At 45.9% G+C, this 19853-nt stretch overlaps 4 protein-coding genes across 4 annotated transcripts; 3 read left to right on the forward strand and 1 right to left on the reverse strand.

The window, feature by feature from the left end:
• Positions 1-251: 251 nt before the first annotated feature.
• On the forward strand, positions 252-2385 carry DFJ58DRAFT_847499 (uncharacterized protein; the record flags this gene model as incomplete). The annotated part of the gene is made up of 4 exons (XM_041393469.1): positions 252-1269; positions 1333-1599; positions 1656-1889; positions 1970-2385. The coding sequence occupies 4 exons, from the start codon at positions 252-254 to the stop codon at positions 2383-2385; spliced, it is 1935 nt and encodes a 644-aa protein (XP_041236366.1).
• Positions 2386-2603: 218 nt separating this feature from the next.
• On the forward strand, positions 2604-3103 carry DFJ58DRAFT_847500 (uncharacterized protein; the record flags this gene model as incomplete). The annotated part of the gene is made up of 3 exons (XM_041393470.1): positions 2604-2700; positions 2721-2988; positions 3034-3103. The coding sequence occupies 3 exons, from the start codon at positions 2604-2606 to the stop codon at positions 3101-3103; spliced, it is 435 nt and encodes a 144-aa protein (XP_041236367.1).
• A 5759-nt stretch (positions 3104-8862) lies between these two features.
• DFJ58DRAFT_847501 (uncharacterized protein) lies at positions 8863-10461 on the reverse strand (the record flags this gene model as incomplete). Its single annotated transcript, XM_041393471.1, has 3 exons — positions 8863-9837; positions 9968-9995; positions 10112-10461. 3 exons carry the CDS (start codon positions 10459-10461, stop codon positions 8863-8865), a joined length of 1353 nt encoding a protein of 450 aa, XP_041236368.1.
• Positions 10462-16217: 5756 nt separating this feature from the next.
• On the forward strand, positions 16218-19668 carry DFJ58DRAFT_847502 (uncharacterized protein; the record flags this gene model as incomplete). Its single annotated transcript, XM_041393472.1, has 14 exons — positions 16218-16504; positions 16560-16769; positions 16827-16938; positions 17418-17530; positions 17587-17738; positions 17831-17860; positions 17933-18017; positions 18054-18076; positions 18158-18267; positions 18321-18443; positions 18465-18532; positions 18590-18676; positions 18784-19009; positions 19516-19668. 14 exons carry the CDS (start codon positions 16218-16220, stop codon positions 19666-19668), a joined length of 1779 nt encoding a protein of 592 aa, XP_041236369.1.
• Positions 19669-19853: the final 185 nt, after the last annotated feature.

Genomic DNA, 19853 nt, shown 5'->3' on the forward strand with positions numbered 1-19853 from the left:
CTCCGCAAGGTAATTATTGCCATATAGTCCGTCAGATTTCGTCACATGCCATATGACCTCGCAAGCAAGGTGATTGTTGTTTAATGACATTTGTGTATATTTGGCCGGTGGCATATGACCTTGAAAGCAAGATGACTGAGCCCGGAATGGAAATTAAATTGTGCTTATGTTAATTTGTCGAGGGCCGGCCTTGATATCAAATACCCTATGTTGAGGTCGATGCACGATTAAGGTTTTGCACTCATCTTGTAATGGCACACACCACACTCAAAGCGCGCAGTGTGGGTCGAGTCAGTAGGCCTAAATCCAAAGGCAAACGCACAGGAAAGGTCACAATTAGCTTACCAGCCATGAATGCCACAAGGCGCAACTCGACAACCGTGCCACTCCGCCAGCCCATTACTTCATTTGCAATCCCACTCGTTCACGCCGAGGTTGTCATGGACGACTGGCTAAAGAATGACGATACCCGGATCACATACGGGGAACCGCAAGAGAACGAGGTTGAGACTACAGAGTCATACAAAATGTGCCAGGTGCCAGTGTTTGAGGGTGGGCGGAAGCAAGGATTTGTACCCCTGCCCCTGAGGTACAGGGATGTATGGCTGGAGCTTTCCTACAACATCGTACTATGCTCCAACCTCTGGGAGCTTTGGCTGGAAGAGGGTATGAAGAAGTTGAAAGGAAAGAAGGTTGACATGGTTGTGACTTGCCGACAGAACACGGGGGCAATGCTTGTCCAGCACATGCTCACCAGGTGTTTGGTGGTGGAGCAGTTGCTGAAGTTGGATTATCTCACAGAGCCTGGAAAAGAGAGCATCCCGCTTCTGGACGAATGGAAAATTCGCATGTGTCGTGATTGGTTGAACAAGGATTACGACGAGGCTTTCGTTGAAGGACGCGAATTCCTGGTAGCGGATCCAGTCACAGCTGCAAACAAGGTGTTCTTCGGTAAGCTTGTTGCATCTGTGCGTGCTCACCCACCGCCTAACATGCAGCTAGAAAAAGGATGGAATATTAATGACCAAGGGAAGGATTCATTGTCCCCACCGCCGGACCCTGCCACATCGATCAATGGACGTGTTGAGGAAATTCGTGAAACCTTTGAGTGTGTCATCAAGCCACAAGCCCTGAACGAGTTGAAGAAGCCAGGCGCGTTTCATGAGACTCGGCATTTGAAAGATGGAGACCTGCCAGGCCGTTGGCACGAGGGACACAGTCCTCATCCTTTGTTCTGGAGTGAAGCGCAATGGGAGTGGTACAGCCAAGGTTGATGAGTTCATTCCGCATCGTCTCTTCTAAGTTACTTACTGATAACGCTACATGATGCAGGCCACGATTTTGCGGGCACCCCAATCGCCTTCTTCAATTTTGTCCTCAGGAAAGAACCGAGCTATACAAATGTCAAAGAGTTTGAGGATGACGTTAAGAGCATCGCCAACATCATTGTCGCTAATGGCGATGGCAATGACCGTGATGATATCCAGGAGATTGTGGGTGGACTCTGGCTAGGAGAGATGACCTGGAGGGAATTTGTGGATCACCTGAGGCAGAAATGGGATCTGGATGATGATGCCTGCAAGCCTTGGGAAAAAAAGGGTATTGACCTCTTCCTTTTCATGCTACACCTCAGGTTCAATGGCCTTCTATCCTAGATGAAAGCAACCCCTTTGATAGCTTGGAAGCTCAGTTGATCTTCCAGGGATTCATGCGCCGGGGCTCCGAGAACAGAGTTTGGAATCCTGAAGACCAGATCCTGTGGGAATCCTTGTTGAGAATGAGCCCAAAAGAATATGAGCCTGTATGGAAGAGGGTCGTGAAGACAATTTTGGAGGAAGAGAAGTCTGTACAGGAGGTGTTGAAGGATGCAAGGAATTGGTCGCACCATTGTGAGTGTCGGTTTCATTTTCTGCACCCGCTATGTCGCATTGCCAGTCAAACGATGCTAATGGTGAAGCTTGTGTCTCAGCTCAATCCATGGAGGATACGGAAATGGGTCAGGCAGACCGCCAAACTCGGGCTCAAGTTGGCCTTGAACATGTTGATCGCGCAGGGGCCTCTGTAAATTCCAACTCTTCTCCACCGTCGCAGCCCACCACATCCGAGAAACAGTCCACAATATCTCACCAATTGCTACCCATCTATGAATGGATGCTTGCATATGTTCAGAAAACCATCACCTCGGAAATATTTGAAAAGAAACTCACGGGCTACTTGTCGAAAGAGCATGAGAAAGGCATCAAACAGTTCATCAATGGCCTTCGTGCAATTCCTCCCGGGCATAACGAAGTTGTCTCAAAGGATGCCCTGGACTTGTTCCTCAACCGTGTCAAAGCAATAGAGGCTAAGAGAGACGCTGGACATTTGGAAAACAGCTTCCTCTGACGTTGACCTTCTTGGACTAGTGATAAAATTTTCCCATAGCATTTATCGACCTTCTTACTGATGTATCAGACATCCAGGACCTAGAAAAGGCAGCTGGAGGTAATAATTGCACATGCGATAACCACTACAACGTAGAGACAGGTGGAGAAAACATATGTCTCAACATGGCCATCACGTCCCTCTTCGCTGCCATGTAGCAACAGGCTCAGTTTGCTACCATGCCATCTGTAGATCTCACCACTTTCTCCGTTGTACCAGCCAATGTTCTTAACTGCAATGTCAAGATATTCATCAACATCATATATGTTGCCAAAGGTAACTACAATGGTGGCTAGTAAGAAGTAAAGTGAAATGTATGGTGCAAAAGGTTGTAAGCACGGGCCATGTCTGCTTTGCAAGGCGCGCAGACAAGAGCAGAATGAGCACAGATAACGCCCTTGCATTGTTGCATGCTCGAAGGCTGCGTCAAGGAGGGCGACAGCATGGCGAGGGTAGTACTGCTAGAGGAGACGATCTGTTGAGAGCTGGGGGTCTTCGTGACGCTGTTGACATAGGAATTAATGACACGATGTGTGGGAAGGCGAATGGCTGTGGATACCAGCGGTAAAATGTGCATGATGGATGCTGACGATTTGATTCAACATGCAGCGACGACAGGCAGCGCATACCCTTGCCATTTTTTGCTGCCATCTCCATTGCTATCAGTCAGACAGATTGACAGGGAGACTGCACCGCCACAACTGGCGCAATCGGTGACGAAGCCAGTGGGAGACAGGCAGAGGAAAAGCTGTACAAGAAACATGACGTCAACATGAGAAGATGGGGTAGAGTTAGGGGGAGCAGGATGATGTATTATCGGGAGGACACAGGCAGGTAGAAAGAGGGGGAAGGAGGACGATGTGAACAAGGTAATATATGAGAAGATATGTGCGGGAAGGCAAATGAGGACTGTTGAAGAGGAATGGAATCTGGATGTAACGACAGGCGGGTGGGGTGGGTATTCAGCAACTCAGACGCAGTTCAAGTGGTGTCTAATTTGCGGAGCTTGCCTAGAGGTACCCAGACGCATACCTAGAGTCTGCACAGACTCAGAAAGTCCAGAGGTAAAGCCGAAGACCCGTACTGCCCCCACTGTCCAAATGTAGAAGAGTCAGTCCACCACCTCTTGCTAGAATGCCCCCATTATCGGAGACAAAGACACACCATTCAAAAAGCACTTGGTCGCGACGTGTCGTCCATCCCCCTAGTATGCCGCCCTCGCACTTGAAGCGGTGTCTGGGAATGAGCCTGATCTGTTTGAAAAACTAAAGTACACTCCTGACGAAATTCCTGACCTCAATACAGGTATGATTGGTATACAATACTAAGTCAGCATGAGTGAGACAACTATGAATGAATGGACATACCCTCAGTGTCGAATAGAAGACTGAGGGAAAATGATGAGGAGCGTCCAAGCATTAAGTGAGCATTTCAGGAGTAATCGGGATACTATATACTGTTAGTGAGAGTTGAGTTACAGCCTGTGGCTTCAATATCCAACAACTCCAGCTCGCCGCTCTCGAAAATTTTGTTGTAATACTAGTATACCGCTGATGTAGCTAGTGATCCACATGCATTCCATGCCTTGCCCAAAGGGTGTGTAAATGACTTGATGTACACAACGCTTGTAGAACAAGCTTGCTGCCGTTATTTTGTAATGTTTGGCTTGGTTCAATTTCATTTCAGCCATTCTTTTCTCACCCATGTTTTATATCAAATGCCGCCTAGCAGATATCTGCCTGTAATGGGGGATAGTACTCTGGTGTATTCTGGAAATAGTACGCAGGGTAGGATAAGTCTACCCCATGTACTGGAGAGGCGTCCAGGCCGCATGGTCTGGCGGAGAGGATAGCAACGGTGCTTTGCGCTGCCTACTTGTCAAACAGAACCCACCTTGTAAGAGGCAGGGAGCTTTAGATTACTCTTAAGGTCTGCTTGGCAGCTGTGGCCATGCCTTGTGAACAGCACAATTCTCAGTTTGACTGGGATACCCTCACTCCCTTGCAGATCTTCCGCTGGGCCTCGCCAGGCACTACGATGTGAAGCAAGGGTCACTGGGTGACTTTACTGTGCGACATCCTCTACATATTTTTTTCACCGAGTTCCATATTGAACCATCTTACATCAATTTCGCCAACTTATGGACGTGACCATTGCAACCTCTATGGATGCTGTTCGCTTCCAGTGCGGCTGTTCTCTGTGAGGGATGCACTAGAGAGCAACAGCCAGAAAGACAAATCAGGAATGCATCGAGGGATTGGCTCCTATTATTCAGAGATTTCATCATCAGGCATATAGGCTGATTGCTCACCAGTCACGGTTTGACCGCTGGAGCAATGGCTACCCTGTGCCAGCAAAGGTAGATGTTCAGAGCCTATCAAGATATGACTATCAACCTCACCCTGGTACACATTCATCCCTTTCTTTTACATACCCAATCACTCCTTGTTACAGTCCTAATACACATTCACCTTTGGCTATCCGCCTCAATCAGGGTGTTAATACCTCTCTCCCTGTCAAACATTCTCCCTCAGTCTTTTGATCCAAGACTGAGGTGAGCTCTGGTATTCACACCTCTACCAACATTTTCCTGACTATTACCCTACTTAGTCCCGCTCTCATTCCTAGTTCGAGACTCTCGATTCTTCAGAGTTCCTTGCAGCTACAGATTCTAAAAAAAGACAAAGCTCGACGGAATGATGCAGTCCAAAAAGGAAAGAAAAACTCCCTGAACTTCTTCAGAATCTTCCGGATCATGCACTCGGTCCAGACCCCCTCCCTCTTGCGCTGGTCTGGCAAAGCCAGACCTTCCCACACACAAACCGAGTCAATACTTGATGAAATCTGGTTTGATTCTTTTTACAAAGCTCTCATTGTATCACTACTTTATCTACTCATCCTCTTGTGGTATCACTACCTTGTCCACTCACCTCCCTGTCAATATTAGATATCTTGGTGATTCCACCTATATTCATTCTCTCATCTTCATCACTAACACACGGTAATACAAAGGTCCTGCCCTGCACAAAGGAGAATAGTCGTTTGTTGGTACTTGTATTTGGTTGTTTGGTCACTGTTGATTTTCTTCGATTGACTCTTGCTCTTTACTCTGAGTTCCATTCATCCCAACTGCCTAGCGCGCGCCTTTCGGTGCATCTTGTTTATTCAACAGCCGCGCTAGGTGGGGCGGCACTCCCTCTGTCCTTATAGTTACAGGCAGAGTATTCTTGGGCTGTAATGCCTGGGAGGGGTCGCTGCTGGGATTGGATTTACCTCTTGCGCCCTTTTGGCACAAACGGGGTGGCCTTGTTTATGTCTTATTTACAGGGTGCTAGTGTTGTTGGCAGAACTCGGGAGTTTTGCCAACCAGTTTTGCTGTTTTTTTTTTGGCAGAACTCACGCGAAAGGGGGGTGACAGATCCTGGCAGAACTCCAGGGTATCCGAGACTTGCGGAGATGTAATTTAGATCTCTGATAACAAAATTTGAATTCAAGAGAACATGAAAACCAACATCCTTAAAGTAAGATGAGAGGGCGCCACCTCGCATCACTGATCAACGTGGTGCGGGAATACTGAAACCAGTGTGAGATGACCGATGTATGAAATACGGTGGCATACATCTGGAGGAGCTGCCGTGACTTGACAAAATCCCTGCTAGACACATGCGGACCCTTGCCCCAGTCTTTAAGAGACAATGAAATTAGCATTGCAGGAACTCTGAGTCGAAAAACACATACTCAATAGCGAGACGACGAACAAGTAGGTAATCAAATTTTATTTGGGGTTCGGGTATACATGATGGCATTGCTATAGGAGAGTAAGGAGACGTGAGAGAGCAAATGGATGGATGAGGATGAGCAAGCGAGGATGGCAGATGGACACATGGGAACTTATATCCAAAAATATGTCGAGGGATGCGCCCTTTGTCAGCAAATGAAATCCGATACTCATCCCACTACCCCTCTGCTCATTCCCATCCCATCTTCAGTCTCTACCCCTTTTTCCCAAGTCTCCGTCAACCTCATTACCGATTTGCCTCCTTGCAACGGTTTTGATTCTATCATGGTCGTGGTAGACCATGGTCTTACAAAGGGGGTAATTCTCATCCCTTGTACAAAAACCATCACCTCAGAAGGCGTAGCAAAGAAGTTTTTCAAATACGTCTACCGCCGCTTCTGACTCCATGAGAAGGTGATCTCAGAATGAGGACCACAATTCATATCCAAGTTCTCTAAAGCCCTTGCTAAACTTTTGAAATACGACATCGCAGCCTCCACCGCTTATCACCCACAGACAGACAGTCAAACTGAACGTCTAAATCAAGAACTAGAAACCTATCTCTGAATCCATTGCCGCAACAACCCAGAAGAATGGGTTGAACATATCCCCATGTCTGAATTCGTCCACAATCACCGCAAACACGACTCTCGCAATGCATCCCCATTCTTCCTTATGATGGGATACGAGCCACGGGCTCTCCCTCATGTACTCCCAGACTCTACTGTACCAGCCGCAGAAGAACGGCTCCGCCTTCTTCAGAAGATACGCGAAGAAGCTATCTCTTGTCATAATCTCGCAATGCAGCGAATGGCCGCACGATCATACGGAAAGAAGTATCAACCATGGAAAATCGGTGACAAGGTTTGGTTGTCAGGAAAGAACCTTATCACACAGCTACCATCATGAACACTCGCTCCAAAACGATACGGCCCCTTTACCATCACTGCAGTATTATCACTGATCACATTCACACTCCAGTTACCCACACAATGGAAGGTTCACCCCACATTCCATGCTTCCGAACTATCATCCTATCACGAAACAGAGATACATGGTCCTAACTTCCCCGATCCCCCACCCGATATCATTGATAACAAAGAAGAATACAAAGTCGAAGCAATCTTATCGCACAAAGGCACGGGTAAACGAAGACACTATCTTGTATCATGGAAAGGATATTCCTCTGCTAGCAACGAATGGATCCCCGAAGAAAACCTCGGCAACACTTCTACACTCCTCGCTGCTTATAAGAAAGCTCACCAGTTATAAGAGTCTGAACGAAAGAATGTCTTTTTCAGAACTTCGTACTCTTCAAATCTGCCTCCTACAACTTCAGACAATCACCAACGCAATTGAAAATATGTCTGCTAGCCTTGCCCCCTCTCCATCCACAACATCTGCTACATTGACTGAAACAATCGAATCCCCAAACTACTTCACTATTATTGACGACATCAAGACCAACACATTGTTTGAATCCACTCTCCTTTCCGAACAATACACTATCGAAATAGACCGCCTCCTAGCTGAACAAGGAGCCCTCTCCAGCACACTCCTGATTAACATCATCTGCACCGCCAGTCTTGTTGAATGAACCGCAGAACTTCTTAATGACGAACATCTTAAGACCATTTTCCGTCACCTTCATATATGTATTCGCAACACTGCAGTATGTCTTATGCCTGCCTCTACCAAAGTGGTTGTTAGAGAAGCAATCCATATTGTCACCGAACGAGTTGCGACAAACCCAGTTGCCAGACCACCATCCCCACATGTCGCAATTCCTATTCCACCTCCGGTTGAGCATATGTCTAATTATATCAATCCTCCTGTTGTACCTGTCATACCAACTGCTACTACAGCTGCCCCGGCGGCAATGATTCCCCGCATATGCCCCACACGCCGACGACTCTCCAAACAAGAGAGCTTCATCCCCTTCATTCCTCGCAACCACGCCTTACGCTCCAAAACACCATCCCCACCTCCGCAATCATCCTCAGTCACCGTCGTAAAGATTGAAAATTGCGATAACTTTATTTGTCGCAACTGTAGTCTTACTGGTCATCATCACAAGAATTGCCCCACATACTTCTGTCGCATATGCCGTAATCTCGCGCCAGGACACTTATCTGTCTTCTGCAAAGAACTCAAGGGAGAAAACCCGATTCCTTTAGTATGGACGGATGCGGGCTTCTATGAGGCTCTCGCTAAATAGGAGGCTGATAAAGACGCCACATTAGAGCAACTCTCCATCGAAGAAGACGAGAAGCTTTTCACCCAATGTGCCGGAGATCGTGACAACTATGATGCCTACGATAATTTTGATTGTTGAAATCAGTGACTTCAAACGATAACAACGGGGTAATGTTACAATCAAGTACGCCCCTATTCATTTTCTCTTCTTACATTGTATTACGTCACGACCGCCATCATGGCCATCACTAGACTTATCTCTTATCATCAATTGTATTACATCACGATTGCATCATGCTGTCGCTAGGTGATCTATTCTTGTTATCTCTGACTCGTTCTGACTCCATTATACCGGCCCTAAAGCAGTTATTGTTTCCTATATAAACTTGCTTTGTACTATGTAGTTCTTTACTTTAATCTTACTAGGTTTTACCTGGAACCTCCTTCGCTTGGGACCTCCAATCTTAAGTCGTATCCGACTGCGCATTCTCGATCTTGTCCTTGAGCAGATCAACCTGGCTCTGGATATTGGACCGCACCTTTTTCGTCTGCGTGCGTCCTCCCATGGAGGACGCAATTTGAGACATCGGAGATGTTGACGCAGGCGCTGATGATGTCGACGGCAGCCTAGACCATGATGACCCTGAAGAGCGGTGAGAGACAGGCTTGGCTGACCCTGTGCTTCGATGTCTCTTCAGATCAGTGAGCACAAAGGAACTGCGACTATCATGGAGGGCAGTTTGTAATTTCAGCGGTAGAACAAACTCTGATTGAGGCAAGGGGGTGATAGGGGGGGAGGGGGATGATGGAGGAGGTGGCCGTTTCAATCTTGTAGGCCTAGGTGGACTATTCAGGATGGTAACATTAGTTTCTTGCTGGTAATTATGCATCATCGGGGAATTATGTGGCGGTAGGTCACCGAATGAGAAATCCATCCCCTCGCCATCATTGAGGGGGCCAAAGTAATCTGGCATGTCTTCATCCTTGTCGAGAAGAGAGTCAGAGGGGGAAGGCATGCCGTGCGATTGAAACTGAGGCCGCTGCATGTACTCCTCACGGTAGCCCATCTGATAGGGCTGAGGGACGTGACCGAATCCATATTGACTGCCAGTTTGAGTAAAGTAAGGAGGAGCTTTGGAGTGAGGAGGACGAGTGCCAGAAGGAGGATGAGTGCCAGAAGGGGAGTAATTCCTGGGAGGAGGGTGAGTGCCAGAAGGGGAATAATCCCCAGGAGGATGATGAGCACCAGAAGGAGAATGAGCGCTGGAAGGAGGATAATAATCCCCAGCAGGAGGATAAGCGCCAGAAGGAAGAAGAGTGCCAGGGGCATAGCCATACTGAGCGCTTCCAGAATTCGGGCCATTAGAGTATGAACTTCCAGCTGAATGAGATATTGAGAAAAAATTGGTGGGCGTGGTCCATTCCTGGGCGTGATGAAACTGTTTTGAGGGACAATGCTGGATTGCCCCTCAAAATGATAACGAGATCATCGTGCCATGGAAATTCTTTGAGTACTTGCGCTGTGAAATTTCTCAGTTAGACAATCATAAATATAAAAGGGACACATACCACGTAAATTCTGAGCGGTGTTTTTGTCCTGCGGCATGACACCAGCACCAGTGGCATGTAATCAATTGTGGCATTCACAATATTTCTTTTTGAGACTGTATATAGATGTTAGTACATAAGGGAAGGACTAGTGGGTAAACTTACACCTGGATGTGATTGTTGGTAGAGTCACGGAATTTAACCAGTGCACTTAGATAGTGGTCTGCATAGTCACCGTCATCTTTAAAGACATGCTTGGCAATAATAGCACAGATTGAGAGCTTGTCTTTGGCTGAGGGGCAGTCATCATCAGGGTGCAATTGTTTGACTTTGGAGGGGAATAATACCTGACAATCAGCTGAGTGGTTGTGGAGGTAGTCGATGACCTTCTGGGTATGGAAGGAGGCAGATAACCATTGTATCTGAAACTTGGGCTGATCTGAGGTGTTAGTACTTTGCAAACCTCGAGACTTGCCACCCCTTCCACGAGTAACAGGCCCTGGCATTTGGTCCATGGAGGTTCTGTCTCTTTGAAAGGGTGTCTGCAGTGCTTTGAGTCTTGCAGAATGACGAGGACGTCATGGTTGAGTGGCAGGCATAACTTTCAAAGTCTGCTATGATGCTGAGTGGCAGGCATAACTTCAAGTCTGCTATGATGCTGAGTGGCAGGCATAACTTTCAAAGTCTGCTATGATGCTGAGTGTGCTGCATATCCAAGTGGCTGTTCTTGCAGTCCTTACCTGAGTTTTGTCAAACTTTAACCAAGAGTTAGCAAGCTTTGGTGATGTTTTAATTGCTACTCTGAGTGCCACTATTGGGCAATGTGCACAAATGAGGTTGGTGAAAACCTACACTTCATGATCCAGATATCAGGGTTGGTCATTAATTGACCCCATTTGCGCACATTTCTCAGATAACAGAAAATGTGCACAAATGAGGTTGCTACTGATGTGTGATTTCCACCAACCCTGTTTGCACACATTTTCCAATATGTGAGAAATGTGCACACACAGGGTTGGTGGAAACTATCACTTTATGAGCAACCTCATTTGTGCACATTTCTCAGATATTAGAAAGTGTAGTTTTCCACCAACCCTGTTTGTGCACATTTCTCACATATTGGAAAATGTGCAGAGATGAGGTTGGTGAAAACTACACTTCATTAGCAACCTCATTTGTGCACATTTCCCAGATATCGAAAAATGTGTGCACATGGGATTGGTGAAAATCACACTTTCTAATATCTGAGAAATGTGCACAAATGAGGTTGATCATAAAGTGATAGTTTTCACCAACCCTGTTTGTGCACATTTCTCACATATCAGAACTTGTGGGGAGATGAGGTTGGTGGAAATCCCACATCAGTAGCAACCTCATGTGTGCACATTTCTCACATATCGGAAAATGTGCGCAAACAGGGTTGGTGGAAATCACACTTTATGAGCAACCCCATTGTACACATTTCTCAGATATTAGAAAGTGTGATTTTCACCAATCCCATGTGCACACATTTTCCGATATCTGAGAAATGTGCACAAACAGGGTTGGTCGAAATCACACTTTATGAGCAACCCCATTTGCGCACATTTCTCACATATCGGAAAATTTGCGGAGATGGGTTTGGTGGAAATCACACTTCATTAGCAACCTCATTTGTGCACATTTTCCAATATGTGAGAAATGTGCGCAAATGGGGTTGCTCATAAAGTGTGATTTCGACCAACCTCATTTGTGCACATTTCTCAGATATCGGAAAATGTGCGCAAACAGGGTTGGTGGAAATCACACTTTATGAGCAACCCCATTTGCACACATTTTCTGATATGTGAGCAATGTGCACAAATGAGGTTGATCACAAAGTGATAGTTTTCACCAACCCCATTTGCGCACATTTTCCAATATGTGAGAAATGTGTGCAAACAGGGTTGGTGGAAACTATCACTTTATGATCAACCTCATTTGTGCACATTTCTCACATATCGGAAAATGTGCGAAAATGGGGTTGCTCATAAAGTGTGATTTCCACCAACCCTGTTTGCGCACATTTTCCGATATCTGAGAAATGTGCACAAATGAGGTTGATCATAAAGTGATAGTTTTCACCAACCCTGTTTGTGCACATTTCTCACATATTGGAAAATGTGCACAAATGAGGTCCAAGATGTTGAAAATGTGCAGAATTGATGACTTGAGGTAGCCATAACCATGCCTTAACCCATACTGATTTGACAAAATGTCCTTAGAATACCAATCCTTGATTTCTGCATCCATGCACTTTCAAAGTGGATTATTTGAAGGATCGTCGACTTGTGAGTCATCATGATCAGGCTCATGCTTCAAACACCTTAATCATGCCAGGGTAATTTAAAATATTCTTTTATGGGATACACTACGGACTAGCACTATGGATGAATACTCCAATGTGATATCATTCAGCATTTGTAGCAGCCACTGTACCGTCACACTAAATCCCTACCTCATCTCAGACTTGGCTGTCTGTTGTCACCTATTACCAGTGAGGGCTTTCCCCGAAGCCTGTCGCCCAGCAGCGACATCTTTTGCTGTCACCTGTCGAGTTCTGACCAGGTCCCCATGCCACCTTGGACAACCTCTAGTGGCTGTCTGTGACTCTGACTCCAAAGATGATGGTTACCCTGATCCCAGTGCGAAAAACACAACCTGACTAGGCACTTGTTAAGGTACTCAGCCAGTATATGTCTAATGCTCTGCCTATGCTGCTATACTTGCAACAAAGATGCAAGAATGTTCGACCCGAGGGAATAGCTACTAAGGATAACTCAAGATTGAAAGACCCGAAAGAGCGCTATAGCACGGGGATAGTGTGTCGCAAGATAGAGTGCTAATGCGCGGGAAAGAGCGGATGTCAAGAAAGCAGACACTGAGTCAAAGGAGGGTAATGGATAGCGAGTGAGATCAAAGGTATTGATCGCAAGGGTAAGGAAAGCCAAATAGGGGCCATAGAGGGCAACTAAAGGGTGACTACTTCTAAGTAAAACCTAAGGGGAAGGAAATACAGTCAAAGGGAAGTAAATTCGTAGACTTCTTATACTACTAAACTATACCATTTCGGACTCGGAAGGGATAGGATATACATACATGTAATAAGACTGCACTTGTTACAAACTCGAGGCAAGGCAAATTACATACCAATGAAGTAGGATGGACAATGGATGGATTCCAACATTTTGGGTGGATCCTAGAGTGCAAGAACAGCACGCTGGATAAGCACTAAGCGTGGGAACAAGAGCTAGATAGAGCAGACATGCACTAATGCTCCTATAGACACATTGCTGGTAATTCTGATAGCACTATAAGCGCGGGAATAGCGTCGGATAAGTCGCGGGAGTATGAATAGCGCTGCAGGAATGTGCGCGCATAGTGCAGGAAAGTGCGGAATAGCGTCGGACAAGGGTTATGGCTGAGACAAGTGAAGACTGCTGATAGGGGAGTAGCGAATAATATGAGGGATAACTTTGGTCCACCTATTGAAGGCTTATGCAGGTATACATGCCTAGTGCCAATATGATTGTCACAACGCCCTTGATTTACGTCCCACTGATCATCCTGACTGAACCATCACTCAACTCCATATTGCCATTTCTCTGCTCTCTTGCTTCTCCACACCAGGATTTCAAACAGATGCTGTTGTAGCTCAAGAGTTACTGAGCGAAGTACTCAATGTCCTTCTGCATAGTGTGCCCTTTGTTGTGGTGATGTGTGTTGCGCTGTTGAGTTGTTGGAACAAGGCAGGACTATCATCTGGACCCAGATGACATGACTCCACACACTTCTTGACAGACATGCGGCAATCATGCAGCAGCCCTGGTGAAGAAATTCAGAGACCTCAGCTCCCTCCTCGATAAACCTCCTGTGAATGATCAAGAAGCAACCATGAGAATTGATGTAGAAGCAGAAGAAGCCCCATACAGACATTTAGTGAAGGACCGGAATAGAGCTGTAGAAGAAATCTGGAAGATCGAGTGCTTCTCTCGCTTCCTCCTCCCCCCTCTTATTCTCTGACCATCAAGATGCAGCTTGTGATGGGCTTATCATCATGGTCATTGTGAGCAAGTAGTCTTGCAATGCCATTATTATCCTGCACAAGAAACCTCCGACTAAGATTCCACTCCCTACCAATCCTGAAAAACTCCAGACATTGGTGACCAGACTCCAATGCAGAAGTACACCAGCACTAAAGTTGCCAGGGTGTGGTTCTGAACCACCCAAACTGGTTCCAACTGTGAACCGCACCACTGGTGCAGTGCGGTTACGATCCGGTTCGACTGATACATGCTGGGAGAGGTTCATGGTTCAGGCACTGAGCATTTTGTGTGAACTGTAGGGAACCTGTTCGAACTGTAACCGCACCATATGTACTAGTAAATAATCACCTTGAGAAAGAGGAAGCTCAATGTCTGTTTTTGTTGTGCAGCTGGCAAAAATTCAACAAAAATTCAAAGTATTATTCAACTGCATGCAGCCACATCAGTAAACTGCTTTGTTCTGTACAGAGCTGTACAGCTCACAAGAGCCACAGCTTGGTCCCCACTGGACAGACAGGCTCATCTCTGTAAATCTCTGTACAGCTCTGTACAGAGCTTCCCAGAGCTCCACAGTAGCCCTCTAGTTACACAGAATATATTAGAAATCACTTTTTTTTGCAACTCAAGTTACACATAAAAGTAAATGAAAACAAATGCATTGCAAATGAACAAGTACTACTAGACATTAAGTAATCTACGACGGACATCGTGCAAATGCAGTGCTTCATTGTGCCGTATCGTCGTCATTGTTGTTGTGTCGTCGTCGTCGTCATCATCATCATTATTGGGTTGTCGTCGTTGTCATTGTTGTTGTTGCTGTCGTTGAGGAGGAGGAGTTGAGTCGTCATCATCATTGTCATTGAGTCGTTGTCATTGAGTCGTTGTCATTGAGTCATTGGAGTCGAGTCGTCAGAGTCAAGTCATTGGAGTTGAGTCGTCGTTGAGTCGATGTTGTTGTTGTCGTTGTCATCGTCATCGTCGAGTTGTCGTCATTATCATTGAGTTGTCATCATCATCGTCAAGTCGTTGTCGTCATCGTCATCGTTGTATCATAGTTGAGGGGTTTACCTGTGGGTACTACCTACAAGTGAGAACGAGCGCAGACAAGCGAGGACCAGTTAGAACGGGCCAGAACAAGCACGGACAAGCAAGGACAAGTCAGAATGAGTGAGGATGAGTTAGAACAGGCTAGAACGAGCGAGGATGAGTCAGAATGGGCAAGGACGAGCGAGGACGAGTAAGAACAGGCAAGAACGAGTCAGAACAAACAAGGACAAGTCAGAATGGGCCAGAATGAGCGAGGGCGAGTCAAAACGGGCCAGAACGAGCGAGGACAAGTAAGAATGGGCCAGAACAAGTAAGAACGAACAAGGATGAATCAGAACAGGCCAGAACGAGCAAGGATGAATCAGAACAAGCAAGGACAAGTCAGAACGGGCGAGAACAAGTCAGAATGAGTGAGGGCAAGTGAGAACAAGTGAAAACGACATTCTGAGAGCAGAACATGGCCATGGCACCATCAGCGTCGAGTAAGTAGGTCGAAAAAGATATCACGCACATCCTGACAGTGTGTGGGAAGGTTGTAATTACTACTAATTAGTGAAAATGAATGAAAAATAAAGAAAAAAATCTGCGAGAGGGTGTGAGAGGGTGCAGGCAGAGGATATCGACGGTGAGCGGTGGCTGGCGAGTCATTGCATGTTGATGCCGTCGTCTATAATAGTTGCATGATGAGGGTCAAGTTTGAGAGTATAGAGTACTAGCAAAAGTTTGATTAAAGTAGTACATGTAATGTGGGACTTAACAAATTTGAAAGTAAAATACCAAGCAGTGTGTGAAATTGCTCTGCCTGGGAGAGGTTTGCTGTGAGCGCTGTCCCTCTGTGGGTTACTGTGGGAACTGTCGAAAATGTTGATGTCTGTGATGAAATTTGTAGTTTACTGATGCAGTATGATACACACCAAAATGCCTCTGCAACTTGATGCTCCAGCACTCAATCCTGATGGCTCCCTAAAAATGCCGAAGAGATGGAATTGGTTCACTCTCCTACCAGTGAACCTGCATCATCATTGACTCTCAAAATACCAGCAAGGAATAGACCATCCTCACCAACCCCATTCAAAATCATATCCTCAACCCCTGCTGACTTCACAAATCCTCGAAAACAAAAAGCTGACAATTCCACACCTGCAGCCAATCCAACGCCAATGGCATCGACTCGCTCAAAAGGGCAGGTTGGTGCCAATACAAAGTCGAAGAAGACCACAACTGTCACAAAGCTGCCGGTAATTGCACGGGTGAAGCAAAATGGGCTTCATCGCACGGGGTCATCTACATCAGCTGAAGATGAGACTGCTGATGACACAGCATCCGAGTGGACCAAGCCAGTCAAGAAAAAACGTAAAAGAGGTGATGGTGCTGCTGATATCCTGACCATCTTCAAGCTCATCAATGATGATGATCCTTTGCAAGGTTATATCTGCGAGCCTTGTGTGTGAGTACTGAACTCATGTTTCATACTTGTGGGAAACTCACTTGACTTGGACTAGTGAACTTTGTGAAGCCAATTCGAAAAAGCACAGCAAACTGCAAACTATCTTCAAAGGCAACAACACTGCTACGCACACTCACATTCAATGTATGGGCATGTCTCACTATTGTCAATACCAGGAGAAGTGCGTGCAGCAAAACATTGACATGGATGAACGATGTGTTCCACAGGAAGAGTTGGACCGCTTGGAAGGCAAGGCACCCGATACGTAAATCACACACAATTCATTTTGAATTGTCGGGTCTGATGTAACTTTGTTTGATAGGCAACACAGCATTCTGGACTTCACGGAGACTATGAAACCTATGGCGGGGCCTCAGTATACTAATGATGGTCTACAAGAGCATATTATTCGTTTCGTTTTAGAGACTGATCAGGTGCGTGAATAAATAGATAAATTGCCCATCAGCATTGAAAGTATCTGCCTAGGCACTATCAATTGTTGACCATGAGTCATTTCATGAACTTCTCGCTTACAACAGCTGGAACAAAACCAAAGACACAGATATCCCACATCGGACCAAAATCACCGCCTGTGTTCTCGAACGTGCTGATGAAATTTGAAAGGATCTCACTAAGGAACTGCAGGAATCTCCCGGCCATGTTTCACTTACTTTTGATGGGTGGACATCAAAGATAATGACATCATATCTTGCTGTAACAGGGCATTGGATGACAAGAGAATGGCAGCTGCATTGCGAATTGCTATCTTTTCAGAGGTTTCAGGTAGTCATACTGGCGAGAATCTCGGTGAGGAATTATATGATGTTTTGGATAAGTTCAGCATCTCTAATAAAGTTGATTCAATTTTTATACTGTGCTGTGTGTTGCTAATCTGTGTCATGGTGTATATCAGGTACAGAACATCACAGCTGACAATGTCTCTGTGAATGACAAAAGTCTGCGTGTCTTGGGCAAGAAATTGAGGAATGAGTCACATGACTTTAATGCGACAGCCCAGCATCCACAGTTCGTACCATTGAAATCTTATAATTTGTTTTACTGTAACTAAATGGTTGTGATAGCTGCTTCTCACATGCAGTGGCCCTCGCTGAGGGCGCATTTTTGACCAAGCTATCTCCCAGTGTCAAGAAAAAGAATTCGGCAGGAATGGATGAAGATGTCCCTGTGATTCCACCTCCCCCAGATGACATGTCCATGGGTGATATCGACGCCAGTGCTGACGATGAAGACACAGAAGATGGAATTGAGGCTCTTATCTGAGAGGCTGACACTGCATATGCAAACCTACCTGCCGGTTTGGAACAGGTAAAAGTAGTTTTAGGACTTCTACTGAAGGTTCGAGGATTCATTGCAAAGGTAATAGTACCTGAATAACTATCGAGGGCTGCTATTCATTAGTAAATTCAGGTTTGACGGTCCCCGCAAGCCAAGAAGTACTTCAAGAAGTGCTGCGAAGATGTGCTCGATCAAGAGCTCGAGCTTCTGCCATACTGTAAGACACGATGGGGCTCATGGAATGGTGTTATAGCTTGAATGCTATTACTCAAGAAAGTAAGTCAGACTTATTTTTGTTCAGCCATCACACTCATGTTAAATTGTTTCAGGCCGTTAAAATATTTATCAACACTGCAGACAATTCAGATGATGTACCCAATGTCGACAAAAACCAGCGGAAGTATGCGAGTTATCGTGTTTCGGACACTGAATGGGATCTCCTCACTATGATCCGGAAGGTGTTCGCTGTATGTATTTTTGCATATTGAACACTGGAAGGTCACATTGACATATATTTTAGGCAGCAGCTGATGTACAAGAAGCCTTTTCAGCTGAATACTATCCAACCATCTGGCGAATTCTTCCGCTTTACAAGGACTTCATCATCCGGTGGCAAACATTCTCCGAAGACCCTAAGATGGCAGTGCTTTGATGTGCTATTCAGGCAGGTATTACGAACCTCGAAAAGTACTACAATAAGACCGACAATTCCCCTGCACACATTGTTTCTATGTGTTTGTTGAAACACCACTTATGTTGACTTTGACACTGATTGCTATTTTATCTTAGATCTCAATTCCTGCATAAGGACGAATATTTCAATGTTGCATGGACCGAAGATGGCCAACGACAAGCCTTCACTGTTATGGAAAAGTGGTATGTGTTGACTTCTGTGAAAAATTCATATTTGGCATCAGATCTAATCATAATTTTTAGTTCAATAAGTACTGCCAGAAACACTGCACGGAAATCGCTACTACTAGTAACGATCGTATACCAATGACGGAGCCTGGTAGCTCTGAGTCGAGCAATGGTTTTGGCAGTTTGATGAGCAGGGTTACTGAAGGTCGGCATGCCCGCAAAAAGCTCATCACTAAGGATTCTCACGCAGAACTCAAATCTTACATTGAGGAGCCACTCATCGTCAATGACCAATGGTCATCCCCAGAGCACCAGGCAGAGCATATTCTCAAGTGGTGGAAGGCCAATGTCACGAAATACCTGATTCTCAGCTGCATGGCCCTTGACTACCTCCCTATCCAAGGCTCCTCTGTGCCTTGTGAGCTTGCATTTTTGGATGCTGGGCTGACAGATACCAAATGCTGTGCATGTTTACTTCCAGCAAACTTTGGCGACATTCAAATTGTAAAGAATAAGTACAAGAAGGAGTGGAGGCATCGCAAAGCTGAGATGGAAGCCAAGGAAGCTGCACGGAGACAATGTTGGCTCAACGACGCTGTAGATGAAGTGCAGTTGGGTGTGAAGTAGCTCTAATACCTATGTTTTTTCAATTTTGGTAGTAGAAAAAGTTTGAACCGGTTCGCACCTGAACAGCACCGTATAGGACCGGTTCTTGACCGCACCATTGGCTAATGTTCATGTTTGATGGCCTTGAGATATCATGAACAGGTTCAGGTTTAGGCTGTCATACCTCAAACCGGTCCTGAACCACACCCCAACAACTTTAACCAGCACTGACAACAGCCTTGGTGGAGCTGTGGGATGACATCGTCCGCCTGGTGGTCGAAAATCTGGGTGGACTTGCAAGACCAGGCTCTCAAATATGGTGGTGCCCGACATCTGTCTTCAATTTCTTGCCCTTGCACGCTGCTGGCCAATACTGGAGAGATGGGCAGTTTCTTTCATAGTTCTACATCTCTTCATACACACCATAGCTTACCGCGCTGATAAATGCTCACAGACATGACAGGTCTCTATCAGTGTCCTTTGCTGCCATCCGTCAGGATCGCCCAGCCGGTGCTTCACACACTTTGGAATGTGTCTTGCCTATCTTTCTGTTGCCAGTGTTTATAGGAGTGCAGACATCCCCGAT

The sequence above is a fragment of the Suillus subalutaceus genome, assembly GCF_016647625.1.
Source record: "Suillus subalutaceus strain FC151 chromosome Unknown DFJ58scaffold_225, whole genome shotgun sequence".
In the NCBI taxonomy this organism is placed as follows: domain Eukaryota; kingdom Fungi; phylum Basidiomycota; class Agaricomycetes; order Boletales; family Suillaceae; genus Suillus; species Suillus subalutaceus.